At 41.4% G+C, this 27,396-nt stretch overlaps 2 protein-coding genes across 3 annotated transcripts; one reads left to right on the top strand and one right to left on the bottom strand.

Moving 5' to 3' along the window:
- The first annotated feature begins 874 nt into the window (after positions 1-874).
- Positions 875-9,851, top strand: LOC117452511 (secretory carrier-associated membrane protein 1-like). 2 transcript variants are annotated; one of them, XM_034091197.2, is made up of 10 exons: positions 875-1,093; positions 2,360-2,440; positions 2,620-2,733; positions 2,862-2,873; positions 3,179-3,284; positions 5,333-5,461; positions 5,699-5,858; positions 6,479-6,580; positions 6,666-6,783; positions 7,196-9,851. In XM_034091197.2, the coding sequence occupies exons 1-10, from the start codon at positions 1,037-1,039 to the stop codon at positions 7,355-7,357; spliced, it is 1,041 nt and encodes a 346-aa protein (XP_033947088.1). In that variant the 5' UTR covers positions 875-1,036; the 3' UTR covers positions 7,358-9,851. The 2 variants fall into 2 exon arrangements, with proteins under 2 accessions (XP_033947088.1, XP_033947089.1); XM_034091198.2 differs by lacking the exon at positions 2,862-2,873.
- Positions 9,852-10,236: 385 nt separating this feature from the next.
- LOC117452939 (LHFPL tetraspan subfamily member 2a protein-like) lies at positions 10,237-23,684 on the bottom strand. Its single transcript, XM_034091764.2, has 3 exons — positions 23,487-23,684; positions 13,007-13,713; positions 10,237-11,893 (listed from the first exon to the last, which is right to left on the bottom strand). Exons 2-3 carry the CDS (start codon positions 13,416-13,418, stop codon positions 11,637-11,639), a joined length of 669 nt encoding a protein of 222 aa, XP_033947655.1. The 5' UTR covers positions 13,419-13,713; positions 23,487-23,684; the 3' UTR covers positions 10,237-11,636.
- Positions 23,685-27,396: the final 3,712 nt, after the last annotated feature.

Raw genomic sequence — 27,396 nt, 5'->3', positions numbered from 1 at the left:
TCCTTGGTATGAAAAAGTTTGAGAAACACTGCTCTAGTAAGTGACCCAGCGCTTCATATATTTTTCTATATGTTGCCCTCAGTGAAAAACACCCGTGACTTAAGGTAAACATTTTTTAAATATTGAATTAAGGCCGGATTAAACTGGGGAAAGTAGGCAACTGCCAGAGGGTCAGGTCTACAGAGGCCAGAGAATGTAAACCACTAAAGTATACAGTAATGGGATCGGAATGTGATCACGATGTGATCTAAAGCAGATCCAAATAATCAGGTTGTTCTTTCATAAGTGGGCCATGGGATGTGGGCCATGTGTTTTAAACCTAACCTTAAACAAAGACATGTTTATTTAAATGACCACAAACAAACAAACAAACAAACAAATTGTGGGACCAGGCAGTAATCCAGCTAATGAGGCCTGATTGATTGTTGTGTCTGAGGGAATAAAGAAAATGCCATGTAATGATTTGTGCACTGTACTTGTTGTAAACTTGGAGGCAGGGTAGGTGGGCCTGCAACACTCACAGATGGTGGGAGATGGTAGTGGAGGACGTCAATAGGGGTCCAACATTAAAGAAGAATAATAAAAAAAAAGACATTACATTGCCATGTGTCTCAAATTACAATCATGATTGAATGAGAAAGTGTGTATCCGACAAGTCAATATTGCAATCTAATCCTCAGTTTTAATAATAAATATGATTTTTATATGCGAGACAGCGAGACAAAAGGGCATATTATTCTCATACACAATACACTGCGATGTACTTTTCATACAGTTTATGGATGTTCAGTACCTGTCAAGACGTCATGCTGTCCGTGGTACTGAAGCAGTGACGTAGGAAGTTGACGCTCTTCACGCATCCTCTCCTGCCATTTTTGTGCTACTGGCTAACTTGCTTAGCAAGGGGTCTCCATCAGCAGGAGGCGGAGAAAGACTGCGGGCAAACAGAGAGAGCAGTCGAATCAAGAGACTGAACCTTACCTGGAGAACCGGGGGGCTCTTCCACACAGGAAACAGTTATTAGAAAGGCTGTACAATGTCCGATTTTGACAGCAACCCGTTCGCAGACCCGGACTTCAGCAATCCCTTTCAGGTAGCCAACTGAGCCATCTAGCCTGCTAGCCTACACGCTTCATAGCCCAATGAGGCCAGTCTTAGGTTAGCATCCCTGCTATCTGTCCAAGCTAGTTAGCTAGAGCGTTTCCTGGGAAGCAGAACAAGCTAATCCTCATTCATAATATTCATCTCATCACTGACACGGTATATGGCAGCTCACTTAGTAAACGAGGCAGTAAAGGCTCAGCTAACAATCTGTTGCTGAGGATGTTTGTTATCAACGTTGCGATAAATGTATATAGCAACAAAGAACAAAGACACATGATGTTAGCTAGCTAGATGCCCACCGTCAATAAACACTTGCTGTCACCTGCTAGCTTGGTAAATAAGTTTGATAACTGAATGGTTACCTCTCTTATGGGCATTGTATGCTTAGCATTATATCCAAATCTCACTAGCACGCAGGTCTTGGACATTTAAACGTGTTATTGGAGTTCTATATAAAACACATCAGTGCTCGAATTCAAAGATAAACGTCGCACACAACATTGACTAAAACATTTACTTCCTCCTACTCATCTTATTGTGGCATAATATAAAACGGTCATTTCTCTACATCTTACATAATCTGATTGTACAGAAAAGGCTGGTTTGTTTTGTATTGTAGGCTAGATGGAGGCAACAAGCTGTTTCTTTGGGCTATAGTTGAGTTGATCTTACCTTCAACCAAGACAGTCAGCTGCTCTTCATCCTAACAGCTCACCTGAGTGGGTGATTTAAATGTTAAGTCCCTCCCCTGCAGGTGTGGTAACCAGTGGGTGGAGTCTTGGTTGGAATGAAAACCAGTCAATTACATTACATTGCATTTAGCTGACGCTTTTATCCAAAGCAACTTACAATAAGTCAACTGTTGGCTCTTCATGTTACATGGTGCGCCATCTTACACCGCCATAACCTTACACTGCCATAACCTTACACTAACATAACCTTACACCACCACTGTCCTCCCTGGCAAACACGTCCCTGGTGTTTCCCAGTTCCCCTCCTGATCCCATTCCTAAAGTCTTAAATGGCTGCAATATCAAGACCAATTTACATTGTTTATTGTTAGGTTATTATTTGTATTGTGTTGCATTTAAACCTTAGTCTCTGGTTCCACCTTACCTGCTGTCAATACAACATTAATAACTGACAAGAACAAGTGAATTACTGGACCAAGTGATTATGCGGTCATCTAACAACAACAATATATAAGCTTTTTGGTTGTAGTAGTACCCATCATGGTCCCTTTTCTGTCCTGTAGGATCCCTCAGTGACTCAGGTGACCCGGTCTGCTCCTCCTGGTGGTCTGGAGGAGTATAATCCCTTCACAGATGCCAAAACGGTCAGCTTTACTAAATGATTACCAGTTGTTTCTGTGCTTATTAGCCTCATTTCATCCACTACCCTACTTCTCCCTTCAGCTACAAAGTGACAAAAAATGACTGTGGCCTAATTACACTTTACATTTGCTGTCTGTCTTAAGGTTGCACATATATTAAAATAGTCCATGCTGGTTTACAGGCGGCCCCTGGGAATGCTCCCAAAGCGACTCCTGTACCTTCCCAGCAGAACACACAACCTGCCATCATGAAACCCACAGAGGAGCCGCCAGCCTACTCACAGCAACAGAGTCAGGTACTTGTTTATATATTGAATCGCCTGCCGTTTTATAGCATATTTACAGTCACTCTTTTTCTTTTTGTTTCTGGTTCACATTTCTTATTTTCCGTCATTCTTTCATCTGTTCTCTGATGGCCCAACAGCGGCGCAATGAGGTACTGTTTACCATCTTAAGAATTGTGTCTTTGTCTTGACTAGTGTGAATTCAGAACATTCCCCAGCTTTGCTCATGCTGTTTAAATGTAGAGATAGGTTAAACCCATGGTTAAACCTAAAGAGAAAAAGCGTAAACCACAATAACACCTTGCCTTTCCAATTATAACCCCTTTTTTCCTCCTTCTCAAACTAGCAGACCCCTGAGCTTACCTAAGTGGAAAAATACCTTAACTACTTATCTGATTGGATATCATACCTCCTGTCAGATGTTGGACAGTCACTTTAACAAGTATTTCTGTGTCAGGACCAAGCACGTGTTCAGGCGGAGTTGTTGAGAAGGCAGGAGGAGCTGGAGAAGAAAGCGGCAGAGCTCGATCGTCGGGAGAGAGAACTCCAGTCCCACGGAGGAGGTCAGTCAGTTTATCTATTACTAACTCATCAACCTCAGTCTTAAGGCTCATCCCAATAAAAGCTTGGTTAATGACAATGTTTTGACTCAGAAAGTGGATGTGTTACCATAGCAGCAACATCATTTGTTTCTATTTGTGATTAACAGCATATCTCTGAGTCATTACATTCAATACAAACATCAAACTGTGTTTCTTTAGACTGAGGGTCCATACAAAGTGGCTTTTTTTTATTTTTATCAATGAGGATAGAACGTATGCTGAGTATTTTTATACGTTTTTTTTTATGTTCAGCTGATATAAGCCCTACTTGTTGAATATACCAGAACTTTTCAGAAAGGCCCTGGTGTAGTCACTGATTTGTTGTCAATATATTGTTGTCATAGAAACAAAACTCACATTTATTAGGGTTTATTAAGTAATGGCAGTGTCAACAGTGCAAATTTAAACTTGTTAGGGTTACCTTTAAGACTCACGGTAGTCATGTCATGATATCATGAATGAGAAGAGAAAACTTGTGTTGTAAAACAAAAGGAAAGTAGGTTCCATCTCACACAGGCTCCACCCTCTACTGGACACTATGGGTACTACTCTCATCAATGATACGCAAGCGTTCACACACTGAAGTTGTATAAACGTAGCCGGCCAATCAGGGCGAGCCTACCTGAAAGCGCGCGCAAGTCCACAGTATATAAGGCGGCTACGCCTCCTGACTGTCATCGTTTTTTCTTCAGCGAGCAGGACAACACCTGACAGAAAAGTAAAACGTTTGAAAGAAGAAGAAAGAAGTTATCGTACCTTCATGGAGTCGCCACTTCTTGAGACCCGGGCCTGTCCTTCGTGCCCTGGCTTAATTGCGGGCGTCGATCCCCACCACCTCTGCCTCGAGTGTTTGGGGACCAGGATATGGCCAAGGCGGTGCCATTCACGTTCGCCATTCCAGCGGGGTGGATGGCTCCGTTTGCCGGGGAGGAGGATGACGAGAACTTCTCGTTGTTGGGCACTTCCGGGTCCGTCGTCCATGAAAGTCCGCCGCCCAGGTCTGTCCGCCAGGACTTCCCCCTGGTGATGACCATGGCGGCGGAGCGTGTAGGGCTACCGCTCCCCCCACCACTGCCGCCGAAACCGGTGAGCCGCCTCCGCCAGAGGTTCTACGCCCCGGTCCGCCCGGTCACAACCGGATGATAGGAAGTTGGGGTGCAGTGGCTGTTAACCAAATGCCGGTCAGGGGCAGTGTGGTGGGTCGATGTTGTAGGGCGATAGGGCGTTTATCCATCAGGGCTCCTCCCACTGTACCCATAGAGTCCAGTAGAGGGCGGAGTCTGTGTGAGATAGAATAGGGGGTTACGTATTGTAACCCTAGTTCTATAAGCACAGGCGGAGCCCTCTACCTAGGGGCCCTGTCTTTCCTATGCCGCTCGCTGAAGAGGGTGTAGGATGACAGTCAGGAGGCGTAGCCGCCTTATATACTGTGGGCCTGCACGCACATGCAGGTAGGCTCGCCCTGATTGGCCGGCTACGTTTATACAACTTCAGTGTGTGAATGCTCGCATATCATTGATGAGAGTAGTACCCATAGAGTCCAGTAGAGGGCTCCGCCTGTGCTTATAGGCCTAGGGTTACAATACGTAACCCCCCGTTTTCTACGAAGGGTTGCTAATCTAATTAAGGCATCAAAATACATAGGCGATTTCGAATAAAAAAAGTGACAAAGATTTTACTCACACTCATGCCTTAATATTTGTTTGCATATTTCAGGTTATATGCCGTAATCACAATGCTTTCGATTTAACCAAAAAATTCCAAAATACAGGTTTTCTATGTAATTTTTCATTTGCAGATTGTACTATACACTGTACATTTTAATAATAATAATAATAATAATAACTGGGATTTCTATAGCGCCTTTCAAGGGACCCAAGGTCGCTTTTTTTGTTTCTATCGTTGTACACACACATGTTGCTTCAAAGTATAATACTTCATAGTATAAAATCTAACTCTTATTCTTTACATTGCTTATCATTAAAACACTGTTGCCTTTGTCCACACAGGGCGTAAGAACAACTGGCCTCCACTGCCAGAGAAGTTCCCCGTTGGTCCATGTTTCTACCACGACATTGCAGTGGACATTCCTGTAGAGTTCCAAAAGACCGTGAAGATCATGTACAACCTTTGGATGTGTAAGTGGAACATCCAACACACCCCTAATGAGCTGTATTGCCTCCTATACCTGTGACCTGTGATCACACTTGGCTTCTCTTCAATGCAATATATGGGATTGTGAGACTGCATTGAATTTGGACATTAAACACACGAGCACATCAACAACAAGGACATTAGAAAACAAAAATATGTGTACTTATGCTGAGCATAAAGTATGATTAACTGTGTCTTTTATTTTGTTGTTTTTCTCCCAGTCCATGCATGCACGCTCTTTGTGAACATGTTCGGCTGCCTGGCATGGTTCTGTGTGGATACATCTCGCGGTGTAGATTTTGGCTTGGCCATGCTATGGTTCCTGCTGTTCACTCCCTGTTCCTTTGTCTGCTGGTACAGACCGCTTTACGGGGCTTTTAGGTAAGCAGATACATGGAAAATAACATTGAGATTATTATTATTATTAGAGAACAGTTCACTGTGCACAGCCATGATGTGTGCAAATTAAGCTTAGCAGTATGTGATCCAAGTATGAATACAACAACAAAAAAGCAGTGGCCATTTGACCTTAATATACTCTTACTTATTGAGGTTATTGATGCTCATTCTTTATCCTCTTCTTTTGTTCCAACCCTATAATGAAGTACCAAGTTAAAGGTAGGGTAGGTAATTCACTTCAGATACACTTTTTGTTATATTCCATGGAATGCTCTTAACATCCCGATAGCAATGAATAAATTAAATGCTTTGAGAATAAATATATAAAAATATTTCATCTGTGGAAGCGGTGGCGCTGTAAAAAGCACGACCAATTGGCAGGCAGGTAGGCCAATAGGATGGTCTACCTGCCTGCCAGCCTTCCATCTCTTGTGTACTTTCAAATTCTAGCTTACTCAAGCTGGTTTCTCCATTCTTACCTACCCTACCTTTACCTTTATGAATAAAGCCAGACCTTCAAACATTAATTCCTGTTTAATGAATAATGCCTCTTTTTATTTAATAGCCCACTCTTACTACCTTGTTCTCTGTGTCCTCTACAGGAGTGACAGTTCATTCCGCTTCTTTGTCTTCTTCTTCATCTATATCTGTCAGTTTGGCGTTCACGTTTTACAAAGTATTGGCATCGCTGGCTGGGGTACATGGTTAGTAATTGTGCCTTTACTGATTATGTAACTCTATGAGTAAGTGCTAAAGATTACTTACATTGTTATTGTTTTGTTTTGGTAGTGGTTGGATCGCAGCTTTAACTGGTCTGAATATCAACATCCCAGTGGGCATCATCATGGTGCTGATCTCAGCTCTGTTCACTGCGCTGTCCGTGGGATCACTCATCATGTTTAAAAGGGTAACACAATCACACAAAAAATATATCAGTCCCGGCTGCGTTTCTACCTGAATAGCTAGCATCTCATTATTGGAGACTGCCCATGATAATAAAGTTAAAATATATGCAAATAAGTTAAACACCATTGCTATCTACACTATAAGTAAATGTTTGAATAGAGAGTGGGGAGATGCACTCTGACTAACAAGCTGACTGCATTATGAAATGTGAGTGCAAGCAGGCAAAAGTGACAAGAATAAACAGAATACTGTCCGTCACTACTAATGTTGAGCCAAATGTCAGTGTTGTGATGAGCCAGGAAGTTAAACCTCTGCCTAACTGTATTTTGTAATTCTTCCAAAGGCATGCCGGGAGATTTAATATTACCTGACTTGTATAACGTAACTTATTTATATTTTTCTGCTCTTTCCAGGTGCACGCACTGTATCGTACCACCGGGGCCAGTTTTGAGAAGGCTCAGCAGGAGTTTGCAACTGGGGTCATGTCTAACAAGACCGTCCAGACCGCGGCCGCCAACGCCGCAGCTAATGCTGCAACCAATGCTGCTCGTGGGGCCTTCAAACCTCAGCCATAAACAGACGCACCCACATACATGCACACATGCTCATAAATACAAGCATACACTCACACACACAAATGTTGGAGGTGTACAACTCTGGCCTTGCAGGTTCTCAGATCAAATGAATTCTATTTATGAATGTTGTTATTCTAAGATTGGCCTACACACGTTGCTAAAAAAAAGTAACCAGAGTTGTCCACCTTCACTTAAGATCCAGTTTTAGTAAAAACTCTCAAGTAGTTGAATCATCCACAAAGAGACTCAAGATGTGCTCTGAGTGTGTGGGATTTCATAACTCGCTCCTCTTTCCCCGTCCTCCCGTTGAGATGTTTCTAAGTCAGGCAGAGGTTGCAGTATTTTTGTCATGGTGATGACCTCCAGACAGCTTCCTGCCTGGTACATTCAGTATAGATTAATGAAAAGTGATAATATGATCATGGTGTTTTGCACATAGTTCTGTTTCCTTGGTCACAAAATGAAAGTACAGAGGGTGTTTGTATGGCTGGGCCTGCGCGTGAATGTGTACTTCACTTAACGAGAACTCTTTCATTTAGATCTGAAAGGTTAATCATCCTTGTCCTACATCTGTACTTCTATTCTGAGATGAATACACTCCTGGTCATTCATATTAGTAAAAGTATTTCAGTATTATTTTATCTAGGACCTTCCTGCAGCCCTGAGCAGTGACTTATTTCTGAAATATTCCCTGTTTGTGAGCTATACTTCAAACACCAAAGTGGGATAGCTTCATAAGATTTGACAGCATGATAAAGACATGCATGTTCAGCACACTCAACGTAGCTGTTTTTCAAAGCCAATGTCCACTATTAGCCTTTTCTCTGGTTACAGCTGGGAACTGGTTTAGGGGGAGGAATGTCGGCCTACCTATTTTTCCCTAGTTGGATTATGTGTGAAGTGAGCTGTGAAGTCAGTGCATGTCCCTGGTTGACTGATTGATGATGTTTGATCTATTTGTGAAGACACACTGAACCCCCAGGTCACCAGTTCTCACCACAAACCCAAAAGAGGGTCAGTCAGATGCTTTCATGGCCAGGTGCAACTAAAAAGGGACAAACATGAGAAATATCCACTTTTCTTTATGTACTTTAGGTGTGGCATTAACAGACTACTGGGTGGCTTCATCTCAGTTGTTTTTGTAGCACTTCACACTCTGTTTAAAACTAACGCTGAATCTTGTGCTGTTATTATTCTTTTGGAAAAAGACACATTCATAGAGAGGACGGAGAGAAGTGAACAGCCTTTCTTTGACGATGACATTGGTTTAGATTTTTCTAGAGATTAACCTGTATACATAAAAAAGTGAAAGTGATACTGTGTTTACCTCCACAACATAGCTAACACTCCATTTGCTTTTCTAAAGACAAAAGCATTCAGTCCAGTTGTTTTTCCTCTCGCATAAGAAGTTTCATATCTAAATTGAACATTTAGTAAGAGAGGATTCAGTGATATGACTAAATTAATTAATTTATATACAATATTAACAGTGTTATTCAGAACTAAGTTGTACAGACTACTGTCAGTGAAGTGAAATATGGACATGTGTTATTTGTCGCGCTTTTGCACCTCGTAGTGGTGGTGAACGTCTGAAGCTGTGCACGATGACTGGTGATGCCGGTTTTACAAATGTATGGACCGAACATTATAGTAGATGAAATAATCCTGTGAATAGAACCAAGTTGACGATCAATGATTTGTTAGGAAATCAGCCAACGCCTCGACTATTGTTTTTGTTTGTTAATATTTTTGTTTTAAGTTCATTGCACTTTCTTGTTTTACGTTGAACTTAGTGCAAAAGACAAGCGTTTTTATTTATGGTGTAATTTAAATTGTTTGCATTTTCCAATTTGTTTGGTTTGATTTTACATGATGTGTTATGTTTGTGTGGTTTTGTAATGACATGATCATAGCATCAGCTAGATTTAAGAGTGTTTAATGACTTTGCAACTTGACCCTGCAAGATGTGCTGGAATGGATGAGAATGTGTAGGATTCGTATGAAAGGCCCTAAAGTGTTATTCTGTGCAGAAAAGCTGTGAGAAATCTACCAAATGTCCATATAGATTTGTTTTTAAATCTTGGTTAGTGATGTGTTCCCTTGCCATGTTTTACTTTAAGATATTACTTTTATTTTGCTACAAACACCCACATGATTCCCATGTGTCTAACATTTTGGAAAGTTGTCAAGAATCATGCCACAGAATCATTTCTTGATGTATTTGGGCAAGTTGGTCCGCAGTATAACCGATGTATTTGAAGTTTGCTGACACATCACTGTGTTTTTGACCCGTGACCATGTTATTTCACTGAATCAGAGAAGAAACCTATTCAAAAAGGGACACTTGTATATTTTGTAAAGTTGAAAATTTGATCCCCATTATCAATCACATGTAAAAAGAACTTAATGCACTCTTGTCTGGCCTTTGTTGCATGTGAAATAGTTTGAGTTTTGTATATTTATGGTATTAACATGGAATAAAATTTGAAAGAAATATTGATTGACTTATTTCCTGAACGTTACAGAACTTTTGTTCTGTGTAAAAGATAGTCTGAAATATTTGCTTCAGATCAGTTAAGTAATCCATTAAAATGAAACATCCCTCTTGTCTGTTTGAACGTACAGAAGTCGACAGTAATTCAATCGAAACGTATTACATTAAGGTACGGTTTTAAGAGGATTACCAAAGTAAATGTAATAAAACTTTGCATGTATCTTGCATCTCTGGTTGTGAATCTCGGGGGGGGGAAAGCAAATGTTCTGTTCCGTCTACTCTTCGTCTCTAGGTGTCAGTGTTTCCTTAGTTTGGTTTAAAAAGGAAAGCAACATGAAAAAAGTAACTGAGAGAAAAATACATGTTTTAAAACTCATCACAGATATATTTAAAGAAGGCCTGGTTTATTTGAGTACAAAGTACAGACAGATCTCTCATACATGCAGCATTATACAATGTGCCACGGATGCTGTTACCCTTTTGTTAATGTAACAAAACAGAGTACAGTCAAGATATACATTTTAGCACAGACAGACTAGAAACGTCTCATCCTCTCAGTCCACTCTCTCTCACAGCAGACACTATATAGTTGAATTATTGCACATCTTATCTACAAATAATAAAAGTGATCACATGATGTTCCATTTACAGCAACTTGATGAAGCAGGTTTAGGAAGTTATGAAGCAATTTGAAATGAATTGAGAACCAAGTGCAAAATACAATACTGTGATCTCCAAAAGTACCAAACAAAACAGAGGTCTGCCCTAATCAAAGCATCACTGAAAACCCATTCATTTAGCAAAAGCTCAATAAAGCATTTTAAAATGTAACCGGTTCTTTGGGCATCTTTACAAACCAGATCTCGTCTGTGTGCTGTGTCATAAGGTAACCCGTGATAATCTCTGGTGCAGCCTGCTTTATCTCGCTTTGAGCAAACATCTCCTCATGAAAGTCCACCATAGAGAAACACATGGCGAGTCTCGGTTCTGTTCACACACTCTGCCAGTTAATAAGCTGCAAGAGACCCACACACAATCCATTTAACAGGGAAACCACCTTTAAAGTGAATGATCCCTTAAGTGGCATATGGAAAGTTAGAGAGTCCTGCTGTACCACACAATCAGATCATAAAGAAGTTTAGAAAACACAACAGTAAATGTCTGTCTCACACACACACACACACACACACACACACACACTCCCAGACATACACACTCCCAAGCCCTTGTTGGGAGTCTAAATGGACACATCTGCTAGTATTCAGTGGTTTGTTACGTTTTGCAGGTGAACTGTGTGAATGAACATTATAATGACGTTATAAACATACGCACTGACTTGCAGTCATTAACCTGTCCACAAAAATGCTAATGACTATTCGACTACCGATTTCTTTAACTAATCTCCTGCTTCTCCAGTACAGTGGTTTGTTTATGGCAAAGATAATTAAAAAAATAAACACTATCTTGTTCAAAAACATTGGATACGTCTGCAGGTAATGTTCTTTAGCCTGCTGCTGTACAATAGCATTTTTGGCAGTTCAACCTGCAGCTGTAGAAGGGAAATATACGTTTGACTTTGTCCATGTTTACCATTAGGTATAGGATATTGGTAGCGTGATCTGCATATTAATATTTTGTTTTCAGGGCTTCGATCTTTTCAACAACCAGCAATCTCATCATAAAGAAAATTGCATTAAGAAATGTCTGTTCTCCTCCACTGAGATCTAAAAATGTGTGTACAAGAGAAAAGACACCAAGGATGGTTTCCCCAGGTTTTTTGAAGGCTCAGAGCAGGCAGATTAGAGTCTTCCCTTCTTCAATCTCCTCCTGGACCTTGTCGCTGGAGGTGGCAATCTCAGCCTGTGCAGACAAAACGGCACACAGGAAGGACCCCAGCGTTCCTCCTATCGCGGCGTAGAAGGCCCAGCCGAGGGAACAGAGGGCCGGCCTAAAGGGCAAGGCCTCAGCGCCACAGTAGCTGATCACCTTCTCTGATCCCCAACCAGCAGGGTACAGCATGAGGCCCACCATCAGCAACAGGCCTGGAAGCATAGCAGAGGATGAGACCAGTGGTTTAGTCACGTACGCGTAAACACCGGGGAAGAAAGCACAAACAGATCACAGTGCAGCTGGGAACATGGTGACTCAACTCTGGGAAAGAATACATGTATTTTTCAGCTGACAAGCATTTGATTTGTGTTGACAGGAAAGAGCCCATTTGACCACATGTCACATAATGATAGATTACCTACTTGACAGACATGAGCAATCAAACACACATGTGGCCATTGTTGTAGAAATATGAAGGAGACTTGGAGAGGTTTGGTTAGAATATCCAACCTACAACTAGGAACATTTTGAAGGAACGTCACTAGATGATGCCAATTTATAAACGTAGATGTTTCAACTTGTAAACTTAATAACAACACAAGCATTCCCTGAAGGCTCGGCATGATAATACAACCATCATAGGCTTGTATAGACATGTAACCACTATAAACTCTGTGTCCGGGATTCTAGATTATTAGCATTAGCAACGATAAATGCAATCCAGCTGCTCAGCATTTTGAGTTTCTCGATGGCTCTTCCCTACATTTCCTGAACTCAGTCACTGAAAAATACAGGTAGGATTATTGTACTTCCAATCTATTTCTTTTTTAACTTCTAATTTACTTAACTAACACAAAATATTTGATCATTTTGATCCAGATTTTTGTTTGACATCACATCTTTATATTGCAGAGGTCTGATCTGAGATCCTCATCTTATTTTGTCTGGAAATAGTTTTCATTCAGTTTGGTGACAACATTATTATAAAGTTATAAAAATACATGATATCAGACATATTTCTATTGTATTTTGTGTTCACATAGTCCACCAGCCTTTTTTAATAATTAAATGTCTGAAATTAAGATATATTGCAAAATAAGAACTAACTACTAAAAGGAAAGAAAAATGTAATTTTGCACATTTGAAAATTAAAGTTCTTGAGTTTCTTTGTTGTTTGCAGTATATACAAATAATGTATATTACTGTAGGTTTCCTGTTGGCCCTGTGGTCGGATATCTCTTTATCTCATTCAAATCGTTCATGTCTACTCCGAATGAACACTTGGAGAAGTTGATGAAAAACATAAACTCAAACGGACATCTCACCTCCGACAGCCTGGAGCAGTCCACAGATGTTGAATATGCTCTTCTTCAGGATGCTCTGGAAGCACAGGCTGAAGATGGAGATACAGGCGACTCCTGCTAGAACTAAGATCCCTGCTGCCAGAAACAACATGGCCGCCTGCCAGAAGCCGCTGGCCACTTCTCCAAATGTCCGAGCGTAGGGCCCGCAGTTCAACCCAATTCCCCGGGCCCCGACACGAAGGCAGCGGCTGTACAGGCCGAGAGACGGCCGGTACTCCCCCGAGTCCACGCCCGCCCCGCTCGCACTGGAGTCCGAGCGGGGGGATCCCAGCAGCCAATCAGGGCTCATGAAGGCAATAAGCTCAGCAAAGGCCACCACAATGCTGAGTAGTGTCCAGAGCATAGAGCGGCAGGTTACAATAACATGGCACATGATGCTCACTCTTTCTGAGATGGTCACAAAGTAAAAAAATATATAATTCTTGAACCCTTCAACTGACTGATACTGGGGAGTTTAAATTCCTTTACTACAAAGAGAAGGTTCCAGTAGGTTCCCTGTTCTGATCGTATCCTCTCTGAGCAGATGTTTTTCCTCCTCTCAGTCGGTATTCTTTGCTCTCGCCTCTTCTTCTTCTTTAATGAGGCAAGGTCTGGCTCTGGTCATCCCAAACAGCTACAACGCACCGAAGCAGCTTCCCTCAGCCATGACAACGTTTGAGAAAGCACACCTATAGACACAGAGACACAAGAGGGTCAGAGACAAGCAGAATCTGTAAACATACAGTATGAAGTAGGAGCAACTGACAGGAAAAGGGGGGAAGAGGGGGGAAAGGGGAGATAAGGGGGAGAAATGCCTGACACAGGATAAGAAGGCTGAACAGCAAATGATTTCCCATCCACCATGAATCATCAAACTCCCTCGTGTTTTTCCTACAGGATGTTTAATGTGTACCATTGTCATCAATTAGGACCCAACATCTTCCCATGGTAAGCTACTTCATATTCAGCCAGCTGTGAGTGTAGCATGAGCAACACTTTCAGATGTCTGTTGGACGATGAATCACACACAAAACTGCAAGTTTAAACTGTCTTCATTTTACTTGAGAGTACTGGCCTTTTAGTCATTGATTGTATCTGTGAAATGACAGGAGCCTTGTGTGTTTTGCAACTGAGCAGCTGTCAGCACAGATCAGCGCAGAGCTCTGTTACAGCATGTTACATTTCACAGTAACATGCCAGATCCTAACTGCAGGGGCAAGCACACACGTCACACCAACTGGAGTTCACTATTCAAATTACAGTCTGCATCAAAATCAAATGTCTTTGTTCTTTTTTCAACAGCAATCAATACTTGATTACAAAAAAAAGTATAACTTGTAACAGATGACTTGAGTGCTCAATGCTGCATGTGTGTCTGAATTTGATTCAGAGTGGAAGTCTGTGTATTTGAGTGAGCGTAAATGAGTCCCAATCAGAGTGATTGTGATACTGTTGCTATGTTATGATACAGTTGCCGTGACCAAACTAGCCTCGACACAGCTATGGTCTCATGGGAGCACCGAGGCTTTCTAAGAAACCCTCTGATGTCATCATCCAGCATTATCATACACACAGGAAAATGCAAGGTTGACTCTGCTGTTATAGCTCTAGTAGTATCTATAGAATCTAATTCAAGGATTATCACAGCAAAATGCCTATTTGTTTAATCTCATTTGAGGATTGTTCCTGTTGTTAGGTGAGGATTACTTTGTCTTGTGACGTTCCCATCAGCATGAGCATAATTCTTTTGTAACAGAGGATGCAGTAGAGGTCATCTTCCCAGCTATAACTTTGATAAAGCAACTTAAAAAAATCTGTGATGATGTACTGATTTATTCTGCTCCGCATGGATTTAGCTATCTTTCCTGCTCTGTAACTAGATGATGTTGTCCATATTCTCAATTCCACCAACAAAGCTCTGTTTTGTCAATCGATTGTCCCATGGAGGCAAACAGCTCTTCCTACTGAAGTAAAGGTCCCTTTCAACTGCTGACAGTGAGGTTTGTAACAGGATATTTTTTCTAGAAAGAGAAGTTGCTGTTAACTATGAAATGAAAGCAATTCTTCAAAGCTTTCACATTAAAAGGGAAGGGCAGCTAAACAGATGAGTTGACTGTTATCATGTTAATGCTCTCATTCTAACTGAATGTGTCATTTTGTTGGTGATGAAAACTTCTGTCCAAAAACCTTAATTAAAAGTCAGCCTGATGACCTGAGGGGAATGAATGTGGTATTAGGTTATCCATAACGTGCACGCCTCCAGTCAGGATGGTAAATCATCCCACTACATCTGCAGGGAATGAACACTATTCTGCATGTTGTCTGATATGATCTGAGTCACAATTCCCTGGCCACAAACTAGGAGCATTATCTCATGCAGCTAAAAGGCTGACTGATTCATCTGAGGCCGGGGTCGAGTAGAAACCAGCAAATCACAGTCACAGGCATGACAACATCTAAAGAGCTAAGGTATGAGATGTGAAACACTTAAGATGCGGGCATAACTCAGTTCAGCGGGATTTACTCATGTCTGCAGTCTGCACTTCACGGTTGTGTTTTTAAGGAGTTCTGCTGTAGTTGTGACAGGTTTGTTGTGCTTCCAGTTTGCTTTGTCTTGAATTTGATATTGAGGCCCATCTAACATTCACCGTCAAGTTTGTATCTTACCATCTACTTTGCTCTAGCAGAATTTCACAGGAACGTCTCTGCTTAACATTGCTTTATTCTCATTCTACAATTTTGCATCCTAATTCGAAATTTCAAGAACCCTCAGCCAGAATACACTGTCTACATATAATTACCCAGCTTGAAGATAAACTGAGGTACATTTCAGTTTCAACTGAGCTGAATGTTATAGCAGACATAGATAAAAACACTACAACGACATTATTATCGGCCAACAAAGGAAACGGCCGTAACAAGCAGGAAGCACACAGGAAGCATTGGTGTATGTCAGGATCAGAGATGGGGTCTTTTTTAATATATTACATATTACTAAAAGTAATATATTACACTACTTTGTTACTCTCTACATAAAGTAACTCGTTACTTTACTCGTCGTTACTTTACTCGTTACTTTACTCGCCGAGCACGTACGAACTGCGCATGCGTGAGTGGCAATAACTCTCCTTACCAGCAAGCGGCGGTAGTGTGTATTCGTCATTCAAAACAGGCAACAACCAGAAGACAGAGAAGAAGAACAGACTACGTGATATAAACAAACAACAAATAGCGTGTGCGTTAGCTTCACCTTAGCATGTGTTCTTTGCAGGTGTGTGTTGAGGTTTGAGGTGGTGTTTCCAGCAGTGGATAACAGCTTCTGGCCTGGACACAGTTTGCACCTCACCGGCACATTCCTGTCTATTCTTCGGACGAACTCAAAATAATGGGCATACCTCCACCCCTCGAAAGTTATCGCTGACTCAGCCATGTTTATGCAGCACTGCATGTGGAGATGTGGACGCGCATGTCGCGCAGATTACGTACATATAAAACTGCGGCGGAAAACCCTCTTGTCTGTCAGTGTGATTATGACTGATTTTAGTAAGTAACGAAGTAACGCGTGTCGGGGCAATGTTAGTAACTGTAGTGTGATTACTGAATTATAAAAGTAGCGCGTTACACTCCGTTACCGACAAAAGTATTGTAATATTATTACAGTAACGCGTTACTTTGTTACACCCATAGACGGTTACACCCAACTCTGGTCAGGATAAACTGCTAAAAAGTCTTTCAATCTGAATTTTCTAGCAAGTGTCCACCAAACTTATAGAAAAAATGTCTGAAGAAACATGTTTGCGTGTTTCTACTTCCAGGAACAAGAAATATAATCAGATGTTCATATTTGAACTGTGTTTGGGGTGTGCCCTATTCTATTCTAGTCCATTCCAGGCCTCCTCTCAAAGTCATAGCTGTCCTTATTGTCATCAAAGTTTCCATTCTGCAGAAGTTTCAATGGTTTCAACAACAGCACTCACTCTGCCTGACCGTCTTTTAGCACTATTTAAAGCAAACCTTAGCATTACAGCAATTACTGATGTGGTGTGTGTGCATCCTGAAGAAACATATGTGTGTAAATGCCTATGTTTGTTTGAATGGGTTTTAGTTTTTTAGCCACTCTGTCAACAGGTTTGGATTCTCAGTGAACATGGAGTCTTCTGTTTACAGCAGATTATAGCCCCTCCAGGCCGGGCATGGTGCTCTGCTCTCAGTTGAGACTACAATGCCCTCAAATTAGCAGTTCTGCCTCTTTAAACTACCGGGATGGAGCCTAAACATGCCTTGTCAAGGTAGTCAGAAGGCACAGTGTGTGATCTCCCCCAGTACTTACAGGAAATATCTCATCACGGCTCTCTGTAGTCTCACGGAGGACTGCACTCAGAGGAAGGGGGAAACATGAAGGGACTTTTTATTTGTATTAGTGGGGTAAAGAGTAGAGAATTTAGACGAAGTATGTTGTCTTCGAGGATGAACATTATGATTCTAACACCTTCATAACCCAATTAACATATGCATTTTCTATTTAAAGGATCAGTTGTGTTTAAATGCTACATATTAGCTGATCATCTAAATATGAATACATCTTTAGCACTTTTTGGTGTTAAAATCATTTGAGTTTGAGAAATCTGGTGATTTGCTTGTGTGTGTGTTTTTGCATGCTTGCATGTGTGTATGTGCGTGTTAGGGTGCATGCTGCTTTGTCATTAAGTGAGCAGAAAGGTCACTACATCCTGAAAGTGATGAATACTTTCCGCTTGTTTGCTGGTTGTTAAACAGACTTCTGGGAAAGTGCTTCAACAGCACTTCCTTGGTAAGGTCAAGACTTTTTGTGTGTTTAAGTGAGCGCTGAGGGAGGAGTGTTTTACACTTCACGGCACATCAGAATTATGACTTATTCATAACCCCGCGATCAAGGCGCTGTGGGTGAGAGGTCTCGGCCTCCAAGTTGCTTTTGATAGATATGTATCTTAAAGAACTGTCAGATCTTTTTGACTGCAGCTCTCCATGTGCCTGTGGAGACACCGACATAGATATGCATTATCACTAACACTGACAGGTCATGGGGTCTTGTGCTTCTTTCATGAATCCTCCACGATGCTTAGTTAACTGATGATACAGTAGATACTATACAAGATGAAAGTAGTAATGTGGTTCTGCATCTGATCTGGACCGGCTCATTCCCACCATAGACTGTATATATAAAGATTCCCACACTGTTTTCATGTCCTGACAAAAACCCAAGTGCTGCCACACAGGATTATATACATGTAGTGAAGGCCTGGAGCCAACTTACACACAGTTCTCCAAACCTTCATTGAGCCAGCCAACATGAACAGTGTCCTTGCTGCTATGAGACAAACTTCCTCTTTTGGAATTTACAAAAAATACAAACCACGGGCCAGCAGCCAGCCATGTGGACTACAGGTTTGGCTGTGAAAACGTTTTTGCCAGGCAGCCCTACAGTATATGCTCAATAACATGTCTACTAATGAAGCGTCAGTTTGAGTGGAGCCCTTTCAAAGCCTCAAAGCATATGAGGGTCAGTCGGTTGGCCGTTAGTTAAAGGAGCCCACTGAGTAATAAATCTAGAGTAATTGGTCCGAGATATCAGCAAAGGCTCTGGTAGCATGCCAATGTGCTGAGGTAATGAGGGCCGGCCGCTGAAGTGTGCTCTTGAGAGTGAAACTGAATGAGGACTGAAAGTGGGTGGAGCAGAGATCTGAAGCTCAGTTGACCCAGATTGTTCTTCAAAGAGGTGGGACACAGAGTTTGAGATAAACAACTCCATTGATTTACAAAAATAAAACAATTCTGAGAGATGATGGACATTCTTTTGTTTCTCTATAATGGCAAGAGCGTGTCCCTGTTTAGGAAAATGTATTCAAGCTGTTAGATCCACCGCCCAGATCCGATGACCCCCCAGTTGATCTGGGCTGGGAGGACTCGATTAGCTCATTTTCTCTTGACGCACAGATCCTGTACCAGAGACCTCAAACCAAGGCAATCTGTTCCCTAAGCTGGTCTGCTCTGGTCATGCATCTGGACCAGCCAGGAGGAAGGCCCTCAAACCAAAACCACATAAGACACTGCTTCACCATCTTCAGGCTACACACAGCAACACAAACAAAATGTGTATGGTGAGGAAATCACAGGCCACTGATGAGGGTTTCATTTCCATCAGTATCTCCAAGAATCCAAAAACCTAAGAGATATGAAACAGTCAGAGTTGGGCAGGACCAAACATATCCCTCTTTCATAAAAGAATGCCGTTGAGCTCCAGGTGAAGTGAGGGAGAATGAAGCAATGTAGCTTGAATACTGAACCTCCCACACACCCATTACACACTCAACTCTCAATATCTCAATAAATGTCATAGTCATTGGAAAGGGAAGGCTTCCCATTCCTTATAAATTATCTGTGCTGGCATGGCAGAGTGGATGATGTAAGAACAGGCAAGCCATAACACCAGTCTGAATAGAGACGCCCATACCCTGCAGAAATGCCTCATGAACTCTCATTTAGGCTGCGGCCCCACGAGGACGAAAACGGCTAAACGCATAGGATTAACGCAAACGCAATCGCAAACGGCTTCCGTCCACATGCAATAATTATCCGGATAGTGTCTGCCCACACGAGACCGCTCCGTTTAGCTCCAACCGCTGGAGAAGCTGCAGTACATATGCAGGAGCCTCTACGTGGCGCTGTAACTTCCTCCACAAAAGCAGCGAAGAAGCATGGTTGTCATGGTTGCCCTTCTGTTTATTCTCCGCGGTGGGGGCCGAGGGAACCGGGCAGAGTTTTTCGCCAGTCAGCGTGTATTAAAGTTGAAATCTTCCGGACAAAATTATAAAAGTGCCGGTCAAAGGTCTTCTTTGTTATTTATTGAGCTTTAAAACAAATGAATAACGACTCTATATAATATAATGATAAAATACACGGAGCCTCTCTTTTTCCTCCCTCTCTTCGGACAGCGCCAGTGTCTGTCTCATGCAGCAGCTCATCCAGTAATCAGTGACCCGGCCGACTGTAAAAATAAACATATTTATAACTAGTTTAGGGAGTTTGAGAGGTAATTAAAATAGCTAAGGGTGATGATCTGACTTGAAGTGTGTGTTTTGCTGCAGAGGGAGGAGCTGCAGGTGAGCAGAGCTGCGTGTCTCCGTCCTGTCAGATTAGACTTCACTCGCGAGAGAAAGATAAATAATCTGAATTCAGGGTGCAGTTTACTTTGACGTGGGGGTGAGCAGCAGAGGTGGGGAGAGGCGGGGCTATTGCCTCATCATTATTGTTGCACAAACAACTGTAGCATGGTCAATAGCGTCCGGAGCACGATAGCAACTCTGCGATCCGCCATTGTTGTTGTTGTTGGTGGCGAAACACTTCAGCACTGGCGCGGGGTAAGCGGAGGTGAGCAGAAGAGGTGGGGAGAGGCGGGGCTATTGCGCAATCACTATCAGTGATCTGAAAATGTCCGTATAGGGCGCACACACGGAGCTGTTTGACCCCCCAGAGAGTGGCGTATGCATTTCTATCCACCTTGGGACCCGTTGTCGTTTCCTCAGTCGTTTAGTGCCATATTCGGTCGTCCTCGTGTGGCCGAACGGTCTATATGACACTAAACAGTAACGCAAACGACCGAATTCGTCCTCGTGGGGCCGCAGCCTTATATCTGCTGAACAACAACAGATCAACAATGTGCTTCAGTTGCCCTTAGCAGTGTGAAAGTAGATCTGTGAACTTAAGAAACCTGAACCATCAGAAGTAGAGAGAACAAAGCCTTTCGAACAAAAGGATGGAACTTGCACGAGGAACTAATGAGTTGTACATCCCTTTGATTGTCACACCGAAGCCTTAGGGAGGCAAACATCCACCTGCTCTCACAGTGTGCTACACACAGAGGAGAGAAGACAAAAGAGTCTTGCAAAACACAACAAACAGACAGAGATACGTTTAGCTCTCTCAATTTCCCCAGATAATGTGAGACAACTCAAGCTGCTCTCCTAAAGAGCTTGTTCTTGCTAAGCATAACCATGTGAGCCACTGCTTTGGTAGCCCTCCACAAACAGCGAATAAAAGAGTTGCAAGAGGGAAAATGCTTCCCATGGATATACACTTACCACAAGTTGTGTGTCTCATAACTTCTGTGAGTGATTGCAGCCATCAAAAGCATATTTGTTTGCTCTGGAGTTTGTTTAGATGTATTTAACAGACCCAGATTAAACACTATAAAACAATTCAAGATGTTTAAAGCCATTAGTTGTTATTCTTTGACTGTGTATTAAGATTAAAGACATGCCAGAAGTTTCAGCTTTCAAATACAACAAGGAGGCTTGAGGTCTTCGATGACAAAAGGGGTCTGTAGAAATGTACACAACAAGTGATGAGCCCTCCACCAGTGTGCTGAAACAATACAACCCACTTTACTGACGCACAAACATATAAATAAATATACAGCCATAAACTGTGAAAGCTGCCATCCTGTGCTCACTTGTCCAAGCTATAATCGCATCAAAACGCACGACTTCCCTGAGGAAAGTATCAGCCAAGCCCGTTTGTGTGCATGTGTTTGTGCCAAAAAGCCTGAATAAAATCGGCCCACTTCATCTGGTGCCACTCAACTTAAACAAAGGCTGCACAAAGACATGCCGACACCGGCCCCCTCACGCACTCTTCAGCTCTCAAAGACATGCCACCGTTGGCCCAGAATACACTCCCTCATTCTCAATGGCAGGTCGATGTGGCCCCTAACCTATTCAATCTGCGCAACACCCCGGCCCCTCACTCCCCGCGCTTACTCTGCAGTGGTCCCACCGTTTCTGACGCACAAAGCCCCTGAGTGACCCTCACATTTCACTGACACAAAGACAGGAATGACATGGCCTTGCTAGCCCATCGCCTTTTCTTGCTTGTTTTTAAGATGATGGATGCCAACTTTTCACTTCTTATTTTTCTTAAGAACTCTATACTGTTCCTTTTACAGTGATGTTTGAAGGACCTCACAGTTGTTTTCGTTAACGTTGAATAATTACTAACTTAAAGTTGCTTATACTGGTAGCTGCTGGTTTCCATACAATATGAAAACCTGCAGAAGATCAGTGTACCTCTAATGAAAAGTACTTCAGTCTGAGAAAACTGAACTTCAGGACAGATCATTTCAAAATTGCAAGATGGAGAGGGACAGTAGTGTCCTAGAAGATAGGAAATTCATCAAGTAACCTAAAACTTAAAATAACTAGTAAGAAACTAAGCAACAATGTGAAGAACTGCCAATGAGTAATACATATTATAACATACAAGGAGTCTTTAATTCTCTGATAGTTGTAATCATAAATCACGGTCAAGTTCTTCATGGATTCTTCTTCATTAACTTTCTGCTGATGTTCCAAATACAGGGAACGAAATAAATCACAGTAGAGGCATAGTAATCAATTTGTTCTTCTATCTGGTAAAAATCTCTATAAATCCAGTTGACATATAGCCACAAGACAGTTTTTAAAGCATCAACATTTTTCTTTTCACTTTTGAATAAAACCTCCCTCCATCCATTTAGCATTGACAAGTTTGCGCTTGTCAAAACTAATTATAGGAAAAGGAGGCAGGTGAGAGCAATCCCACTTACATAATATACAGCACAATTTCATCATAAAATCAGTCCTGGAATTTATTATATTTAATACAAAAACTCTGATTTGTAACAGTATAGAAGTGTAATAGCACACTGAATGGGTGGTGATAATTCCCTCCTCTCATCGTGTCACTTTAGTTTGTCCTTGAACTCAGCTAGTATAAACACTGAACCTTTTCCTGGTTTTGTTTGGTTTATGATGTAGCACCACTTCCCCTCTCAGTGCAGTGTGTGTCAGGCAGAGAGCTCCGTGGTGGCTCTCACACAGATTGACCTCCTCCCTGCACCTCAAGGACATGGCCTTGTTTGGTGGAAAGAGAAACTTAGATCAAAAGGGACATGTGAAAGATGGATTAAGTAATAATAACAAAAAATGCTATAGTTAGGGTTCTAGTCGAGGAGATTTCTCTAATTGCTACTGTGCTGTGGTGTCAAATGCTGCAAGATGGTGTCCCTGAACACGAAGTTGTAGAAATGTCACTTTCTCCAAATCTACATTCATCAACTACTGTACCTCCATTCAAATTGTATGTAGGTGGCTGCTTCAGCATGTGAATCAATGAAGCATGCACACTTTCTCCATAGCAGTTAGGAATACATAGATATGCAAAGAGGAGCTTGACTGAGAAAAAAGTTTAAAGTAGGTTTTCTGACAGTTAGAATAACTTTAACGTCAGCTAGACTTCTTGCATTGAGTATGTCAATCAGAAAAAAGACCATTTCGTAAATGACACTTTCAGAAACACGAGTTGAATCTACCAGCCAAAAAGGAGATGTGTAAAATCTTAACGTAAAAGAGCTACATTGTGTTTGCTCGTCGCATTGTCTTCTACTCACAGAGCCGACGTGGTGTGATATTGCAGCCGACGTGAAGAAGCCGTCCTTTGTTTTGAACCGCTGCTGTGTTCCCGGTGCAGCCCAGCGCTCACTCACTCCAAGCTCCTTTCTTCAGGACGTTTTCTCTTTCCTTCTCCCCTCACTTAGAGCCATCCCACCACCGTCTGACGTCGCCCTTTCTCCCCTTCTCTCCTCCCTCGCAATTCTCCCTTCCCCCACTCCGTTTGTCAGAGAGAAAGAAGAAGAAAAGTTGCGAAGATGATGTCAAAGATGATGACGACTTCCTGAAACGCGACTTCCCAAAAACTCCATGAAACTTGTCCAGGCTAATTTAGTCACGCTTTTTTCCAGCTTTTTCTCAGTTTCAAGTTCTCCTTTTTTCCAGTGTAGCCTACTTATAAGTAAGCTGACAATGCATTTTCTCACTGGTCAAAGGCAAAAGTAAGATACTGAAAAACTTCAAAGCAACATCCTTTAAATATGAATGATTTGACCTGATTAACTCTTTGAACAATGCCAGGTATAGGGTCTTGAATTTGTATTTCATTATTATTATTTTTCATGTCCATGTGTTTTGATGGCTTTGGAACTAAAACAGTAGTGTCTCTACTGTAGCTTTGTTTAGCTTCATTAGGCAGCACTAAGTAACAAGAGAACACACTTCATTATTTTCTTCATGTGAGGCTCCAGAAACATTTTTAAATCCTAAACTGTGTCTCCTGTAGAAAATAAACTGTGTTATTTCTTCTTGAGCTACAGACATTAACCACACAGTGAATGTCACTGGGCCCTAACTGCATGTTTTGAAGGATGTGTGTGGCTTGTAAGCAATGGTAAAATGTTGACAGTGATACATTTCTGGAGGAAGTCCATATAGAATCTGTTTAGAGTCACTTGGAATATCAGAATATCCTTACAGACAGGTTTGTTGAACATGTTCATGCTTTTATTTTGTGCAGAATGGAAACAATGGTCTTTTCAGATCTCTGCATTGGCCTCTGGTGTGTTTTGGAATAATGTTTAAAATATTCCTCCTTGTCTATAAGTCTGGTTTAAATCATAAAGCAGTCGGCTTACAGATCCAAGAGTCCAAACTAAAAACATGAAGCAGCAAAATCACAAAATGTAATTCAAATACTGCAGCTGAAGAGGACTTGCTTTAAATCTGAATCAACTTAATGGTAAACTCTTCTACTAAAAATACAATCTTAAAAACGTACTTCTTTATCCTTCTCACTCCTCTATTTGTTTCTCTTCCTCTTAAACCTTTTTTTAGCCTTAAAAAAAAATCATTAATGCCCTAAATTACCCATGCTGGTGTTTCTTATTTATTGTTGTTTAAGCCTTATGGCAAGCTCTGTAAGCTACCCATTTGAATGAAATGTCCTGTAACTAGTCTTACCTTCATATCAAATACACCCTTAAAGTTAGACCCGAGAAGACTGCATATCTTTTTACCTGCTCTATTTAGTGACTTTTGTTCTGATTTACAAATATAACGTAGTAATCTGGTGTAGAGATTCTCCGTTCTTGTCTTTTTGGGTTCTTACAGTTTTTAACTTAACTTTAATCTAACACACGGTATACTATGAGTAAATACAGCTTGTGCCAGACACATATTTTCGCACGGTCATCAATGTCGTTTTTATTCTTTGTTACTACAATATCAGTTCAGTTAGCATTTTTGTTGAGACTATAAATAATAATGGTATAAGCAAAGACCCCACAAAGCGTCACATTGATGAGGTTCTAATTGTGATTACTTCATGTGTTTGACATGCATCATCAAGTTTGTTATAGGCTTGCCAACCCATATTTGTACTGTGTGTGTGACTGAGCAAGTCCATCATTATGAGTTTGACCACATTGGTTTACTGCATTCTCACTGCATGCTGTTTTTCTGTTATTTTCTAGACCATATACAAAACCCTTAAACAGCGACTCCTCTCCCCAGCCTGTTAACACCAGCTCTAATTTCCTCTGTGGGATGCTGCAGTGGGAGTTTGTTGAGTGCAGCTCTTCACGCTGCCCTCCTGACATTCTTCACAGCCTGAGACTTCGTACCCTACAGTTTGTCTCTTCGCTCACGCGGGGCCTTGCTCCTCCACCGCGGCCCAGCCACTGTGTCATTTGGTCGGCCCTGCCTTCAGGACTTCCTCTTTGCACACCAGATCTGTCTGTGTGTGTCCTCCTGGTGAGAACACTGTGGGAGGCAGAGGAGTATGTAAATAGATGAGTGTGTAGTGACCACAGCGCTCCGGTCTCAGGAGGAAGATGCTCTGAGCTGCAGGGCAACTCCATGGGAAACACATGGACCTAATAGACACTGAGAGAGGATTGGTTTTGATGGTTAGTGGCTGTGGGGAGGAAGTTACACTCTATAAATAATGCCATGATGCCATTCCTGGTGCGTGCACAGATATGTATTTGACTCTGAAAATAAGGGCTGGTATAATTGCTGGTATAATTGTGTTAATTGCAGTAGGGCTTTAAATATATATGCACTGTTTCTAAAACTTAAGTCTGAGTTGTGGTGTTTATTTGTGGAAATGTTGTGAACAATCCATTTTGTATAATGGTTGTTTGGGAAAACAAAGTAGTTAAAAAAACATCTTAAACATGAAAATGTAAATATTTTGTAGATGGAGTTATTATTGTTCAGTGTAAGTCGTTTTGTCTCTTTCAACTTTGACCATGTATTGACTTTGGTTGAACTAACTACTATATATATAATGTATATACTTCAGTCCAGTGAGGTAAACGTGAACATACAGCAGGCAGCAGTGTGGTCACAGGGATTTAAAAAATAAAAGAGAATAATCCATTATTTCTATTTTAGTTTTTGGGGGGTTTTCACAGCAGTATTGTGTTTCTATTATAGAGTTTGATGTTGGAAATGAGGTCACAGCCAACTCACAGGAAACACAAATAAAGTATGACATAAAGGTGACACGAGCCGGGTTAGTCACTCAAACAGACCTTGCTGGGACAAGCTGTGCATGATTTAAGGCTTCAGAAATAGACACAGAAAAAACTTGTATATCTCCTTTCAGGAAAAACATATTTTCATCATGATGGATAATTACTGTGTTTAATTTAATGCATAAACAAAAGCAGTCTGTGTGTGACTCACACGTGTAGACATAAACACTCAAAGGGATCATCATATATGGTGATTTTGTGGACTTTTTACTTTTGGCTCACCACATGCTTTACAAATATTTTGAGTCTTGCTTATCGAATTTTGTTTATCCGACAAATCCTCTTCTACTTATCTCAACATATTAATCAACTTGAAGACACAAGTAACAACCTGAAAGGCAGCAGCATGCACTACAATCAGATCAAGCACATCAACCTAACATCAACAGCATTACGCTGCAGTTTGTTTAGCCAGAAGCAACACAACGCTTTGGTGATGGTGATTAATGAATTGTGTTTGGATAACACATCAGTGGTTGCTAACAAACAACAGGTACCAGCTAACTCAGTTTTAAAGGTTCATTCCTCAATAGTGCTCTTCACAATCCTAAATCCTAAAATAGTGATTTTGAATATAGAACATGTACACAAGGATGTAAAGAGAGTATTATTTTATGTTTCCTGTGATTATCTTTCTATGCACATTCAAGAGGTTTTCTTTGGAGTCAAGCTGTGTGATTATAAGAAGAAGGTGAAACGTTGATGTACAACTTCTATAAAGTTCTACATGTCTTCTTAACAAGATGTAATGAAAAGCAGTGCAGCTGCTTTATTACAGTGAACTACAAGTTGTTTGAACAAACCTCTTTTAACTTTATGGGTATCTAAAATGTGTGTACTGTTCACCTGTTGCGATGCAGCTGCTGTGACTGAGCTGTAGCTGGTGTGCTGAAAAACTTAAACTTTGATACAAGAATTTACATTAAAA

The sequence above is a fragment of the Pseudochaenichthys georgianus genome, chromosome 9 (assembly GCF_902827115.2).
Source record: "Pseudochaenichthys georgianus chromosome 9, fPseGeo1.2, whole genome shotgun sequence".
Classification (NCBI taxonomy): domain Eukaryota; kingdom Metazoa; phylum Chordata; class Actinopteri; order Perciformes; family Channichthyidae; genus Pseudochaenichthys; species Pseudochaenichthys georgianus.
This window is presented reverse-complemented; position numbering and strand designations above follow the sequence as displayed.

Coding starts and splice junctions, on each gene's coding strand:
- LOC117452511 (XM_034091197.2), top strand. CDS start 1,037: ATGTCCGATTTTGACAGCAACCCGTTCGCAGACCCGGACTTCAGCAAT. Junction 1,094..2,359: donor ACTTCAGCAATCCCTTTCAG/GTAGCCAACTGA, acceptor TCTGTCCTGTAG/GATCCCTCAGTGACTCAGGT. Junction 6,581..6,665: donor ATCGCTGGCTGGGGTACATG/GTTAGTAATTGT, acceptor TTGTTTTGGTAG/TGGTTGGATCGCAGCTTTAA.
- LOC117452939 (XM_034091764.2), bottom strand. CDS start 13,418: ATGTGCCATGTTATTGTAACCTGCCGCTCTATGCTCTGGACACTACTC. Junction 11,894..13,006: donor ACTGCTCCAGGCTGTCGGAG/GTGAGATGTCCG, acceptor CTATGCTTCCAG/GCCTGTTGCTGATGGTGGGC.